General features: G+C 37.6%; 1 protein-coding gene across 4 annotated transcripts; it reads left to right on the forward strand.

Moving 5' to 3' along the window:
- On the forward strand, positions 1-9,547 carry LZIC (leucine zipper and CTNNBIP1 domain containing). 4 transcript variants are annotated; one of them, XM_010849919.1, is made up of 8 exons: positions 1-85; positions 703-861; positions 3,967-4,075; positions 5,610-5,745; positions 6,070-6,168; positions 7,473-7,568; positions 7,866-7,947; positions 9,147-9,475. In XM_010849919.1, the coding sequence occupies exons 3-8, from the start codon at positions 3,975-3,977 to the stop codon at positions 9,203-9,205; spliced, it is 573 nt and encodes a 190-aa protein (XP_010848221.1). In that variant the 5' UTR covers positions 1-85; positions 703-861; positions 3,967-3,974; the 3' UTR covers positions 9,206-9,475. The 4 variants fall into 4 exon arrangements, with proteins under 4 accessions (XP_010848221.1, XP_010848220.1, XP_010848222.1 ...); XM_010849918.1 differs by having other exon boundaries at positions 79-165; positions 9,147-9,547; XM_010849920.1 differs by lacking the exon at positions 1-85 and adding an exon at positions 97-124 and having other exon boundaries at positions 9,147-9,547.
- Positions 9,548-13,505: the final 3,958 nt, after the last annotated feature.

Genomic DNA, 13,505 nt, shown 5'->3' on the forward strand with positions numbered 1-13,505 from the left:
CCCACATTGGCTCCGGGAAGCCGGAAGTACGTGCGTCTGACTGAAGTGCTCCTCCTGCAAGCGTCCGCCGAGCTGGGCCCCTCAGGTAGGCGGGGCCCCTGGCTCCTAACTCTGGAACCTTCGGGTAGGCGGAGGTGGAGAGGGGGCCTCGAGGGCCTTAAGGAGGTAGTTTAATTTCTGGTCTGGGAAGAGCGGAAGAGTTTTGGGGACAGCGGATTCCCGGCGACCTCTGGTGGCAAACGGGCCTAGTCGAGCCCGCCGCCGCAGGACCCAAATGTGGGAGCTTTAAGTTCCCCGGTGGGAAGTGGGATTTGGGGCTGTGACCGGAGCTGCTCCCTTACCGCGTCCGAATGCTTGAGGTCCGGACGCTGCTCATTTCCAGGCGGGAAAACTTGTGCGACCACCTTTACTGTTTCCGTGCTTCTGGGTTTGACATCTTCCATCTAGGCAGGTCCGGGTGCGGGGTTCTCCACTATCACCCACGTCGATTTCAGAAAAGCCTGAGAACGACTGCCGGAGACACAGTCGAAAGAAAATGGGTTTCTCCCCCTTCTCCAACCCCCTACCGCCCATTTGAAGTCTTCCTCGAAAGAGAGATAGTGTTATATTCTCTGGCTGCCTAAGAGGAGTTTTCGGGACTGCTTTAGGCCACGTTTATATATAGCAAATAAAATCACTCGTTAATCGTTTCCTTTTTCCTAGACAACTCCACCCCTAGGTGGTTTGAACTTTGAGCCTGTTTAGTCCTGATGAGAAGTTTCGCTTTCCTCAAGTTTAAGACACTTGGAACTTCAAGAATTGGAGGTTTATGCCATTTGAGACCGGTCAGCACTGAGCAGAGTTAAGAGTACTAAGGGACAGGTGAGCGTGAATGAATACCTTCCTCTCCAGATTAATTTTTGAGAGTAATTTTGCAGTTTTGGTAAAAGGTGCACCACCTTTATTGAATACTAGGTGGTGCCAGCGAGTTAATCTTTCTGAGCTAAATCTCAAATAATGTAGCATCAGGGTAGGGTTTTTAAAGAGTTTGTATCTTCCCTGAAATTGTTTTAAAATACCCTTACCTCCTTAAAATATGTCGTGCCTTTATACAGTTTATTCAGTTATTGACTATCTAGTCTGTATTAAGTGCTAAAGAGTCTAAGAAAGGAATCAGATTCAATTTTCTGCTCTCAGTTTACAGTCTGGAGAGGAAGACAGACAAACCACAAACTATAACGAAATCACATATAATTCAAATCAGATATAGTGCTTAATAGAGACTAAGATGTAGAATGCAGTGGATAAAGCAGTCAATTCTCATTATTCGTTTATTTATCCAGTACTTTCTGTCTGCCCAGCATTGTGCTAGGTGGTGGTGTGTAAAGAAAATGTAAACCCCTATTCTCAAATAACTCACAATCTAAAGACTGGGAGGGAACCAAGGAAGGCAGTATGGAGAAGGTGAAATTTGACCTTGAAGAATGAATGACTTGGCCTTGATAAGTAGGGGAAAAAAAATACAAGCTCAAAAGAGAAAGATGAAAGTGGATGATATGCTTTGAATCAGCAAGTAGTCCAGTGTGGTTAAACTGTAGGAAATTAAGCCTGAAAAGACACTTTATTTTACATTAGGTTTCCCTTGACTTACACTGAAAAATTCAACAGATTTAAAATAAAATTTCAATGTGTATTTCCAGGAGAAATTATACATGAAACATAGTTATAGTAAATTACTTTTTGGCTAACCTATTATACATGAACTAAGCTATAATAAATTATAATAAATAATTTCTGGCTATAAATAAATAAATTCTGGCTATAATGTAGCTCATTTATGTTTATTATTCATGATTGTAGATGATTTAAGCCAATTTTTTTTAAATACAGTAAAAAAAATATAGAAGATGCAGTAGTAAGTTTAGATTTTCACTGATTGCATCCCATTTTGAATATCATATAAGGAATCTCCTTCATTAAAGCTCCACATGTGGAATCACTTGGAAATGATTATGTGTAGGAAAATTTTAAATGCTTTCAAAAGTTACCCTGAAAGAAAGAAAGTGAAAGTTGCTCAGTCATGTCCAACTCCTTTACAGTCCATGGAATCCTCCTGGCCAGAATACTGGAGTGGGTAGCTGTTCCCTTCTCCAGTGGATCTTCCCAAGGATTGATTCTTTACCAGCTGAGTCACCAGGGAAGCAAAAAATTTACCCTAGGATTTAAGTTTTGATGAATATGCCTAATATTAATGTTTCCTAAAAGGAATGTGAGAGTAATTTCTGTAAATGGAAAAACTCAAACACTATAAATGTTAAAGTAAATGCATACAATATCAATACACCAAATCAGGAGCTTTTCTGTTCCTTAGCAATAATCAGAAATTGTAATAACAGGGACTTCCTTGGTGGTCCAGTGGCTAAGACTCTGCACTCACAATGCAGAGGCCCTGAGTTCAATCCCTGCTTAGGGAACTAGATCTCACAGGCTGCAACAAAGACCTGGCACAGCCAAATAAATAAATATTTAGAAAAGAGAAATTGTAATAACAAAACCACTATTTCCAATATTAACAAAAATACAAAATATCTAAGCACAGCCAGTGTTCAAAGCCTTTGTGAGTAACACTTTTTTTTTTTTTTTTTAAACTAAAGACCATGAAAGAAAGCCTAGGTGATTGGAGAGAGATATTGCATAATTGAAAGATTCAAATTTCAAGGATTCAGGTTTTATCCATATTAATTTTAATGTAACTCTTGTCAAAATTTCAATTGAATTTTGGGAACTAGTTGTCAAGCTGATTCTTAAATTTATTTAGAAGAGAAAATGTACAAGAACAGCCAAGAATTTGGAGGAAAAAACCCAAAATAATAAAAGTAACTCCTTATCAGTCATCTGTGTACACCAACTTTAAAGTTGTAATAAATAAAATAGCAAAGTAATGCCTTAGGACCAGAATATTGTCAACGAAACAGTCTGTTTCTATTGAGTCTCAAAGGTAGCATAAATAAATACCAGTAAAACAGTTTTGGGGCAGTTAGTTATCCATTTGAAAGAAAATTAAAGATCCCTATTTCACAGCACTAACAAAAAAAAAAACTGGGTGCTTAAAGAACTCAATGTAAAAAAAAAATCTATAAAAGTCTTAGAATACAAAATAGTATATTTTTTGGAATTCCTGGTGGCCCAGTACTTAGGACTCAGTGCTTTCACTGCCAGGGCTCAGGTTCAATCCCTGGTTGAAGAACTAAGATCTTGCAAGCTCTGTGGCACAGAACCCTCTGCCCCTCCCCCCAAAAAACAAAATAGTATATATTTGAAAATCTTGTATGGTTAGAGCCTGCTTTCATGGGACACAAAACTAAGAAGACATAGAGAAGATAGGTTTGGCCATTAAAAATAATAATTTACCATAACAAAAAATACCATAAGTAAAATTTAGAATCAGGAGATAAGAGATATTTGCAACATAAAAACAGACTTTGTATCCATATTATATGAATCAATAAGAGAAAGATAATCCCATAGAAAAATGGGCACATTTCCAGAGAAGAAATTCATATCAAAAGTTGTTCATGCCTACAAGTCATTAGGTAAATGTACACAAAGGTCAACAAGATAACACTAGGAGAATTCTGAGTCCTGGAGTGTAGTTACTAAGAATGAAAAAGGATGTTAAAATGAATCTTGTGGAGCAGAGTCATACCTGATCTGTTTCCTTATGAAGCTGTATTTTCATCTATCAAATTTGTTTAGTAAGATAGATCAATAGTTAAAACTTCTAATTAATTTGTCAAGTCAATTAAGACTGCCAGACATTTTTGTGGGGGTGTTACTACTGTATGAATTTAAACTTTTATGTTTCTTTGCACAGCTATCTTCCCCACACCTGTAGCTCAGAAAGAGTATAATCTAGTTTAAATTGCACTGCTATATTGAATCATTTCAAATAACCAGTACTGCATGTGGGTTTATTGTTCTCCTTAGAGATTAAAATGGCTTCCAGAGGAAAGACAGAGACAAGCAAATTAAAGCAGAATTTAGAAGAACAGTTGGATAGACTAATGCAGCAATTACAAGACCTGGAGGAATGCAGGTAATAGTATAATTGTATACTGCTATGCTGTAAAATGGCATTTTTTTTACAGTTAGATTATAAGCTCTGTGTGTGCAGTCCTATGTGTGATTCTGGTTTCCCCTGTAATGTTCTTCACAGTGCTTTGTCTGCTGGACAACTAAACTCAGTATAGGTTTTAGAGTTAAAGAGCCTGGGATATTAAAGTCTTTAGCTTAATTACAAAGTGAGTGCGAACTTGGGCAAAATGCTTAACCACCTTGAGTTTCCATTTCCCCAAGTGTGAAATGGAAATAACAGCACCCATCTTGTCTTCAGTATTTAAAATAGCCCTGCCTTGTATCAAACTGAAAAAGTATTACTTGAACTTTCTGGTGTGTGTTTTCACCATTAACTGCTCAAAGGTCTAAGACTGCTCATTGCCTTTTTAACAACCTTGAAGATTGTTGTAAACATCACAGATGAAGAGACTGACTTAATGCTTGGCCCAAAGCAGGCACTTGATATATAGGAGCTCTTTTTCTAGTAAATGTTTATTAAATGGCTTGTTTGGACTACCCAGATGGCAAGTACTGCATTGTTGTTGTATTTCAAAGTACATAAAATTTTACCCACCATTAATGTTTTGATGGCTATGAAGGGGCAGGTGGGCTAGAGAACAGTTGTGCTGGTGGTGGTGATGGTGGGTGAGTTTCCTCACCCAGAAAAATCTTCAGCTAGCCTTTTCCCTGATAGGGGATCACAGAGTAGGTAATGAAACTCCCTCAGAACCTGTATGGAAATGACGTTCTCTGGCTCTCCGACAGCAGGAGATCAAACCAGGCAATCCTAAGGGAGATCAACCCTGAATATTTACTGGAAGGACTGATGCTGTAGCTGAAGCTCTAATACTTTGGTCACCTGATGGGAAGAGCTGACTCATTGGAAGAGACCCTGATGTTGAGAAAGATTAAGAGTGGGAGGAGAAGGAGGAAGCAGAGGGTGAGATGATTGGATGGTATCACCAACTCAATAGCTATGAGTTTGAGCAAACTCTGGGAGATGGTGAAGTACAGGGAAGCCTGGCGTGCTGCAGTCCATGGGGTTGCAAAGAGTTGGACATGAGTTAGCGACTGAACAATGATAATGATAACTATTTATTAAATACCTATTTTATACCAAGAACTTTTCGTATTTCATTTAATACAAGGAAGATACTATCATCTGCAGCTTATAAATAAAATGAGACTTGGCTAGTTAAATATCTTGCCTAAGGTTATACCATTGATTCAGAGACTGCCTAAAAGGAAGTTCTGTAGTTTGTTAAGCATGCCTCATTTTGGTAAAAAAAACAAAAAAAACAAGGTTATCAGTGTTGCGGGATAATGCCCAAAGTAGTATCTGAACACATCCATTAGAGTATTTTTGATATATTTCCTTTCAGCCTTTTTTCCACCAACATATTTTTTGTATATATATATATATGTATTTGAAACCTTGGTGTATAAATACTGATATTTTTTTTCTCTTCTCTTGAAACTCTATATTTTTTGGTCTTATGTCCACTATACTTCAGAGAGGAACTTGATACAGATGAATATGAAGAAACCAAAAAAGAAACTCTGGAGCAACTAAGTGAATTTAATGATTCACTGAAGAAAATTATGTCTGGAAATATGACTTTGGTCGACGAACTAAGTGGAATGCAACTGGTAAGCATAATTTACTTACATTGGTGACACAATTTGTTGTGGTTTTTTTTCTCAGTAAGTATATTTAAAATATTAATAGAAAATATACCCTGTTGAGGGCTTAACTTCTGGAGGAATGTCTACTGATGGATAAAACAGCATTTGCTTCTGGATCTTCATCTAGTTATTTATTTTACTCTGGTGACTTGCATGGAAATAGCAAATGGAAATTAAAGTTGTAACAGTATTTGATGAACAAAGAAGACTTATTAGAAGACCTATCAATCAAATATTGTAATATTTGATTTGTTGAACTTTTTTTTTTTAACCTTCTTGTATTTCTAGGCTATCCAGGCAGCTATCAGCCAGGCCTTTAAAACCCCAGAGGTCATCAGGTTATTTGCAAAGAAACAACCAGGTCAGCTTCGGACAAGGTTAGCAGAGGTAAAGTTTCTTTCAGTTGATCTAATCACTTTGTGTATTTCTTTTCTCAGCCCAAGAATTTGCTCAGTGTGATATTCTGAAGTTTAAAACTTGGTCAGTTGAAAATGTACAATAGCAAGAGTGAACCCTAATGTAAAGTATAGACTATGGGTGATTATGATGTGTCAGTGTTTGTTCATCAGTTGGAACAAATATACACTCTGGTAGGGGATGTTTATAATGGGGTGACTGTGCATGAGTGGGGGAGGCAAGGATGTATGAGGAATCTCTGTACCTTTTTGCTCAATTAACTGTGAACCTAAAACCACTCTAAAAAGTAGTCTTATTTTTAAAAATTGGTCAGTTGATTTTAGAGCCACACCCACAGTTTCCTGACAAAATCAATCCTTTATTGATAACAAATATAGAGGTTTAAACAGCATATGGCAGTTGAAATTGCTACTGACTGCTTCTACTAAGACGCCACATTTAAAGTTTTACTATTTAGTTCTGGAACTCTGAATTGAAATCCCATCTAGCATTCATTAGTAGCACCAGTGCTTATGTGTGTGTGGCCTTCCCTATCTAAGAAATTCAAACATCTTTATAAACCTGATACTTGAGGAAGTCTGTTTATAGACATGAATATAATTAAGACGTTAATAAGTTATATGCAACCATTGGTAATTTAATAGCATAGTGATTAAGAGCATGGACTTGGGACAGATCAGCTGAATTTGTACCCCTGCTCTACTATGGACAAACGTGATGTTGGTGGAGTTGTTTTCTTCGGTCTCTTTTGTTGTTTCCCCATTTGTAAAAAGGCAGTAATGATACCTCTTCTGGTTGTTATGAGGTTTAAATGGAGTAATGTGTGTATGTGCACTATTACTAATACAGTGTGTCTATGTACATAGAATAGTACCAAGGCATAGTACATGCTGTCCATGTCTCTGGTGGTAGAGGTGATATTTAATCAAAGCTCCAGGGGATCTGTAACCAGTTGTCTCTTTCAGGCCTGTAGACCACACTTGAGTGTAATGAAATGGAGTTCTTAGAGGATAGCTCCTCTTTAAAGGAAGCTGTTGACCTACTAATTCCTTAGTAGAGTTTGTAACTAAGACCATGGTGATGATTAGTACCAATATATATTAGAACTGTGTGAGAACATTCCTATCATGTTTACCTTGAATTGTTTCTATAGTTTTTTATAATATTAATCAGTAAAGGATCTTTTCTTAAAGAAGTAGATCTGAAAAGCTTGATTTTATGCAAAGAATGTTTTTTAACTTAAATACCATATGCTTCACATTCATCTGTTACAGATGGATAGAGATCTCATGGTAGGAAAGCTGGCAAGAGACCTGTATACTCAACAGAAAGTGGAGATACTTACAGCTCTCAGGAAACTTGGAGAGAAGGTATCTGTATTTAATTGAATATATTAGGTATAAGGAAAAAGTGGGAAGTGTTTGGTATAGAACCCCCACCCCCGCTGGTTTCTTGGCTTGGGGGATCTTAGTTCCTGGGGCTAGAACCTGTGCCCCCTGCAGTGGAAGCATGGAGTCTTTAACCACTGGACCGCCAGGGAAGTCCCTAGTATATAGCTTCTTGATCTGTAATTTAGTTTGTGGTCCTATGACATTCTTAACAGTGGTTCCTAGAACCACTTGTTAACATCTGAACTCAGTCCTTTGGGCTTTGTTTTTTTTGTTTAGCTGACTGCAGATGATGAGAACTTCTTGTCAGCAAACGCAGGTGCTATTCTCAGCCAATTTGAGAAAGTCTCTACAGACCTTGGTGAGTACTCTTGTATTTCTTTTCTTTTTTTTTTTTTTTATTTTATTTTTAAACTTTACATAATTGTATTAGTTTTGCCAAATATCAAAATGAATCCGCCACAGGTATACATGTGTTCCCCATCCTGAGCCCTCGTCCCTCCTCCCTCCCTATACCATCCCTCTGGGTCGTCCCAGTGCACCAGCCCCAAGCATCCAGTATCATGCATCGAACCTGGACTGGCATCTCGTTTCATACATGATATTTTACATGTTTCAATGCCATTCTCCCAAATCTTCCCACCCTCTCCCTCTCCCACAGAGTCCATAAGACTGTTCTATACATCAGTGTCTCTTTTGCTGTCTCGTACACAGGGTTGTTGTTACCATCTTTCTAAATTCCATATATATGCGTTAGTATACTGTATTTATGTTTTTCCTTCTGGCTTACTTCACTCTGTATAATAGGCTCCAGTTTCATCCACCTCATTAGAACTGATTCAAATGTATTCTTTTTAATGGCTGAGTAATACTCCATTGTGTATATGTACCATAGCTTTCTTATCCATTCATTGGCTGATGGACATCTAGGTTGCTTCCATGTCCTAGCTATTATAAACAGTGCTGCAATGAACATTGGGGTACACGTGTCTCTTTCCCTTCTGGTTTCCTCAGTGTGTATGCCCAGCAGTGGGATTGCTGGATCATAAGGCAGTTCTATTTCCAGTTTTTTAAGGAATCTCCACACTGTTCTCCATACTCTTGTATTTCTGAAAGCTGGACGTGAATTATTGCTTCAGATTGACAGATGGTGTGGGTGAGATAAAATGATGGTCTTTTCTTGAGTTAGCAGCAAAACCAGAATTATTTTCTCTATAAACCTCTTTTAATGGGTTTATTTCCCAATACTTTAAAAATAATCAAGTTAGTATAGCCTAATGTATTAAAAACCTTTGTCAGCTAAATGTAAATATAAAAGTAAATTAAGATTTTACATGTTCTATTTCATACCTGAATTAAAGATTGCCTGTGTAGCTGAGTTGTTTGTGCAAGGGAAGGGAATTGGGATGGCAGTAGGAAGGTTTAAGGATAATGCACCAATAATAGAAGCTCATTTTATTTCCTATTTTAGTATCAATGTGATAGGTTTTCCTTTCTTTACCTGGAACTGTAAATGCATCTGAAATGACATCTTTGTTTATTATGTGTCTTTCTCCTTAGGCTCTGGCGACAAAGTTCTTGCTCTGGCAAGTTTTGAGGTTGAGAAAACGAAAAAATGATATGGTGTGAAAGCTTGGGACATTGATCACATTCTTATTGTAAATGGTATTTTTCTTCTGGGGAGTTAGAGTTATGGCAGAGAAGTCAAGAGATTCATGAAATGTATTCATAACCTAAGAAAAGGTGACAGAAAAACGTACTCACTGCTTTTGTTTATGCCCTTCGTCATTGTGCTTTGTGTAGGGATACGTGCTTCAGTCATTCTGGCCTTGTTGGGATGGAAGGCCTCATGGACCTTGTTCATTACAGTTTGTCTGTTTAAGAGAAAACAGTGTCTCTGCCTGTTTTATTAAACCTCCCTGTTCTTAAGTGCTAATAGTAAATGAAAAGATGTGAAGTGACAGTTCTTTCCTGCTCATAATTTATCCCCACTTGTTGGAGTAAATAATGTAGCAACATCAATAGACCTCATATATGTTCATAGCATTTTAGAGTTCTATGTGATCTTAGAAATCATTTTCATTTTACATACAAGGAAAATGAGGCTCAGAAAGAGCAAGTGACTTGTTCGAAGTCTTATTGACAGAGCTGGGGATAAGACTTGGGTGTCCTGTCAGTGTAATGTCCATTGAGTTTTATTTGTTTATTTTGTGCTGCTTTTAAAAAATAATTAAGACATATTTGTACAAGTCTATGTTTATGAAAATTCAGTGTCCCAATAAGTTGTCACTGAGGGACCATTCTCCAGCCTGTAAGCTCTCGGTATGAATGGTGCCCATTGTGTCTCTGAGTTTTGAGCTCGGAACAATGGGAGCCCTGTTGTGAGTCTCCTGAGGTGACTTAACCTCCTGCGTTGTTTCACTAGGGAAGCAATTGGAAATGGCAGCTCAAGGCCCTCCCTGTGTGTGACCTCTTTGCTGAAACCCAGAGGGTGGTGACCGTAAACTACTATTTACTCTTCAGTTTTTGGAGAAACACAGAATAAGTTCCAAGGAGTAGCCAGTTTCCCTGAGTGTTTAGTCTCTCTGCACACTCATATATGTAGATTTTCACATATGTATGTATGTCAGCTTGTTTCCCAGGCTCTGGCCACTTTATATTCTTACATGTTTTTCTCAGTATTCTTTTTCTTTTAAAAATTAAAAACATTCTTAAAATGTTTAAAGCTTCTTGTATACTGTAAAATCTCCTAGGTGCTCTGCCAACTGGACAAATTAGGGGAACTTAGCTATATTAATGCCTTATTTGGAAATTGTAATGAGTAATTTTTTATGTATTGGTTTATGATGATCCAAAACTCATTAAATTGTGACAAACTAAGGAAAAGCAGATTACCTGCTATTTGTTTAGGGCTTTGTGGTCAGTCATCATTATTTCATTATTCTGTGTGTTCTTTTTAACTGAATTGAAATTTACATGACATAAAATTCACCATTTTAAAGTGTACAATTCAGTACACTCACAGTGCTGTGTGGTGATCACCATTATCTAGTCAAAAACGTTTTCATCACCCCCAAGGGAGCCCCCATCCTTACTAAGCAGTCACTCGCTCCTCTAGCAATCACTCATCCACTTTCTATCTCTGAATTTACCTATTCTGGACATTTGGTATAAATGGTGGTATATAGTATGGGACCTTTTGTGTCTGGCCTCTTTCACTGAGCATACTATTTTTGAGGTTAATCCACATTGTAGCATGTATCAGTGCTTCATTCATTTTTAATGGCTGAAAATACTCCCTTGCATGGGTACCACATTGTGTTTATCCATTTATCTCTTGATGGACATTTGGTTTTTTTCTACTTTTTGGCTATTGTGAATAGTGCTGCTGCTAGCTCAGGTGGTAAAGAATCTGCCTGCAGTACAGGAGACCTGGGTTCGATTCCTGGGTCAGGAAAATCCCCTGGAGAAGGAAATGGCAACCCACTCCAATATTCTTGCCTGGAGAATCCCATGGACAGAGGAGCCTGGCAGGTTACAGTCTGTGAGGTTGCAAGAGTTGGACACGACTTAGCAACTAAACTACCACTACTCTGAACTTTAATGCATAAGTATTTGTTTAAATACCTACTTTCACTTCTTTTGGGTATGTACCTAGGAACAGAATTGCTCTTTTGGGTGTTTTGGGTTTTTTTTTTTAATTCATAGTAATATTTTCCCTTCCCTTTCAGTAGTAGTAGGACAAGGAAAATTGGAAGTATTTTATATTTGAAAGGGGCCTCAATGAATCTGGAGTCCTTAAACTTTGGGTTTCCCTTAAACTTTCTGTAAGACTAACCTAAGTGAAACATTTTGCCATTTATCACAATAATGTATTCATTTTGTAAGTAATGACTACTACTCAATTTAAAATTAATCTTCCTTTCAGAGTGGCCAGGTTTGCAGTGCCTAGCAAGACACTGTCAGTCAGGGCCATGTGACCTTTGGTAGGTTACTTAATCTTTTTGAGCCTAATTTTTCTCTTCAGTTGAGTGGGAGCTACCCACTATATAGGATTACTGTGCATTGCCCTCTCTTTGTTAATATAGAAAGATGTTTTACATTGGAGCTAAATCTACCACTTAACAGTTTTTTCAAGAGCCATATGATATATTTTGTTTCACAAATTTGGTATCAGTTTAGAGTAATTTGAAAAGTGAATACTTTGAAAAGTCTCTATAACTGTAGTTATTAAATGACTTGTAAACTATGTTTATATTCATATTTTGCTGTATTTAATCTTCTGGTTTTTTAGACCTCTTGGGAGGTCTTAGACTGCAATAACTAATGCTAGGGTGGCTGTTTGACATCTTTGGGTCAAACTAATACTTTAATGAAAAGAATACCTGCATTTGTCAAAAAACTGGGGTTGCCACTAAATTCCAGAGATCAAGTGTCCAACCTGGCTGTTTAAGGAAATATAATTTGAAACAATTTCTGTTTCAATGTTTTGCTTTTTTTTAAACCTGGTGAGTGGTAAGTTAGGTATTCTAGGTGGGTGGTAGAAGAAGAAATCAAGCAGTAGAATGAGTTGTCCCCAGGAACGAGTTGGAGTTGGAACAGATGGGTTTTTAACTTTGGTTGTTAGGCCTTTTATTGAAGGCACTCAGCCAAAGAACGATCATCTTAGGCAAAATAAAAGACTGAGCAAATCTACCATTAGAAGAGTGTCTTATTACAGTGAATGGTAGATAGTTTGAAAGTATTACAGCAAAAATAAACCTGGACCATTTTGCCTGGAGCTTTTCAACCACTTTCCCATCCATTTTTTTCTTATTCTAGTCATTACCAAGACCAAAAAACACTCTTTTCTTCTCAAAATGTTTTTCAGACATTAATATGTAAATTTAAACTGTCAGCATTCCCACAGACCCCCATGAACAAGCTGTAATTGCTTCCAGTCTGTGTGGCCTTAGAATTAAACTAGGGAAACTAGTATTTAGTATTTTCATTAAGTTGGAAAAAGGAGATTAGAAATACAGCTCTACTAGGTATGGCCTTTTGACACCCTCACTCTCTTTTTGAAAGCCCCTCTCCCTGTTCACACTAACAGCAAAGCGGAGAGACTGAGCTGCTGAAGGGACCTGAAATACAAGGGGTTAGTGGCGTTCTTGAGAGTTCACAGTGGAAATTCCATGCTGTTCCAGGCAGAGGGACCACTGGAGAGGTTTGAGGCTATCAGTTTGTAGCTTCCTAATGCTTGGTTGTTTTCCTCTGAGAACATCAGATTCCTTGCAGCCTCAGACAATGGACTACAATTAAAAATAAACAAATAAAAATATTTTCTATAAAGGAGGTCAAGGAGAGCCACTGGTTTTCTTTTGGATTAAAAAAGAAGAAGATAATGCTAGTAAGAGTTCTTATTAAGATTATGCATCAGTCACAGGTCCTCTGCCCCAAATGCTGGCAACTGTGACCATGAACTTCTGAAGCCTTCCCAGAAGAACCTCTGATTGTGTGTTTCTGTCATAATTTCATTACATGGTTTAAAAGTTTGTAATCTTAATTGTCTGTTTACTCTAAAATGTCTTAGTAGTTCAAGTACTGTTTTTTTTTTTTTTGTTACTGCTAAATTGTCATATATATACATGGGACTTTTCTTTCTTATAAGAAAGAGTTCAATGATTCCCCCTCCCCCCCCCACCCCATTTTTGGCTTGTGTGGAAACTAGATTCTTTAGGCCTGGCCTTATTCCCACAGTATTCATAAACCAGGCCAGGTTGAAAACTGAGGCAGTGACCCTTGATGATAATCAAAGAGATAAGTGGTTTAGGTAAAAGCAGATATTTGGCCTGGATTAGACTATATGTGATTGCCTTAATCCCATGGTTGACCATGTTTTTAGAAAATGTGGTGGGGTTTGGTTTTTTTTTTTTTTTT

Source organism: Bison bison, unplaced genomic scaffold (assembly GCF_000754665.1).
Source record: "Bison bison bison isolate TAMUID 2011002044 unplaced genomic scaffold, Bison_UMD1.0 scf7180017864289, whole genome shotgun sequence".
Lineage (NCBI taxonomy): Eukaryota > Metazoa > Chordata > Mammalia > Artiodactyla > Bovidae > Bison > Bison bison.

Coding starts and splice junctions, on each gene's coding strand:
- LZIC (XM_010849919.1), top strand. CDS start 3,975: ATGGCTTCCAGAGGAAAGACAGAGACAAGCAAATTAAAGCAGAATTTA. Junction 5,746..6,069: donor AACTAAGTGGAATGCAACTG/GTAAGCATAATT, acceptor TTGTATTTCTAG/GCTATCCAGGCAGCTATCAG. Junction 7,569..7,865: donor TCAGGAAACTTGGAGAGAAG/GTATCTGTATTT, acceptor TTTTTTGTTTAG/CTGACTGCAGATGATGAGAA.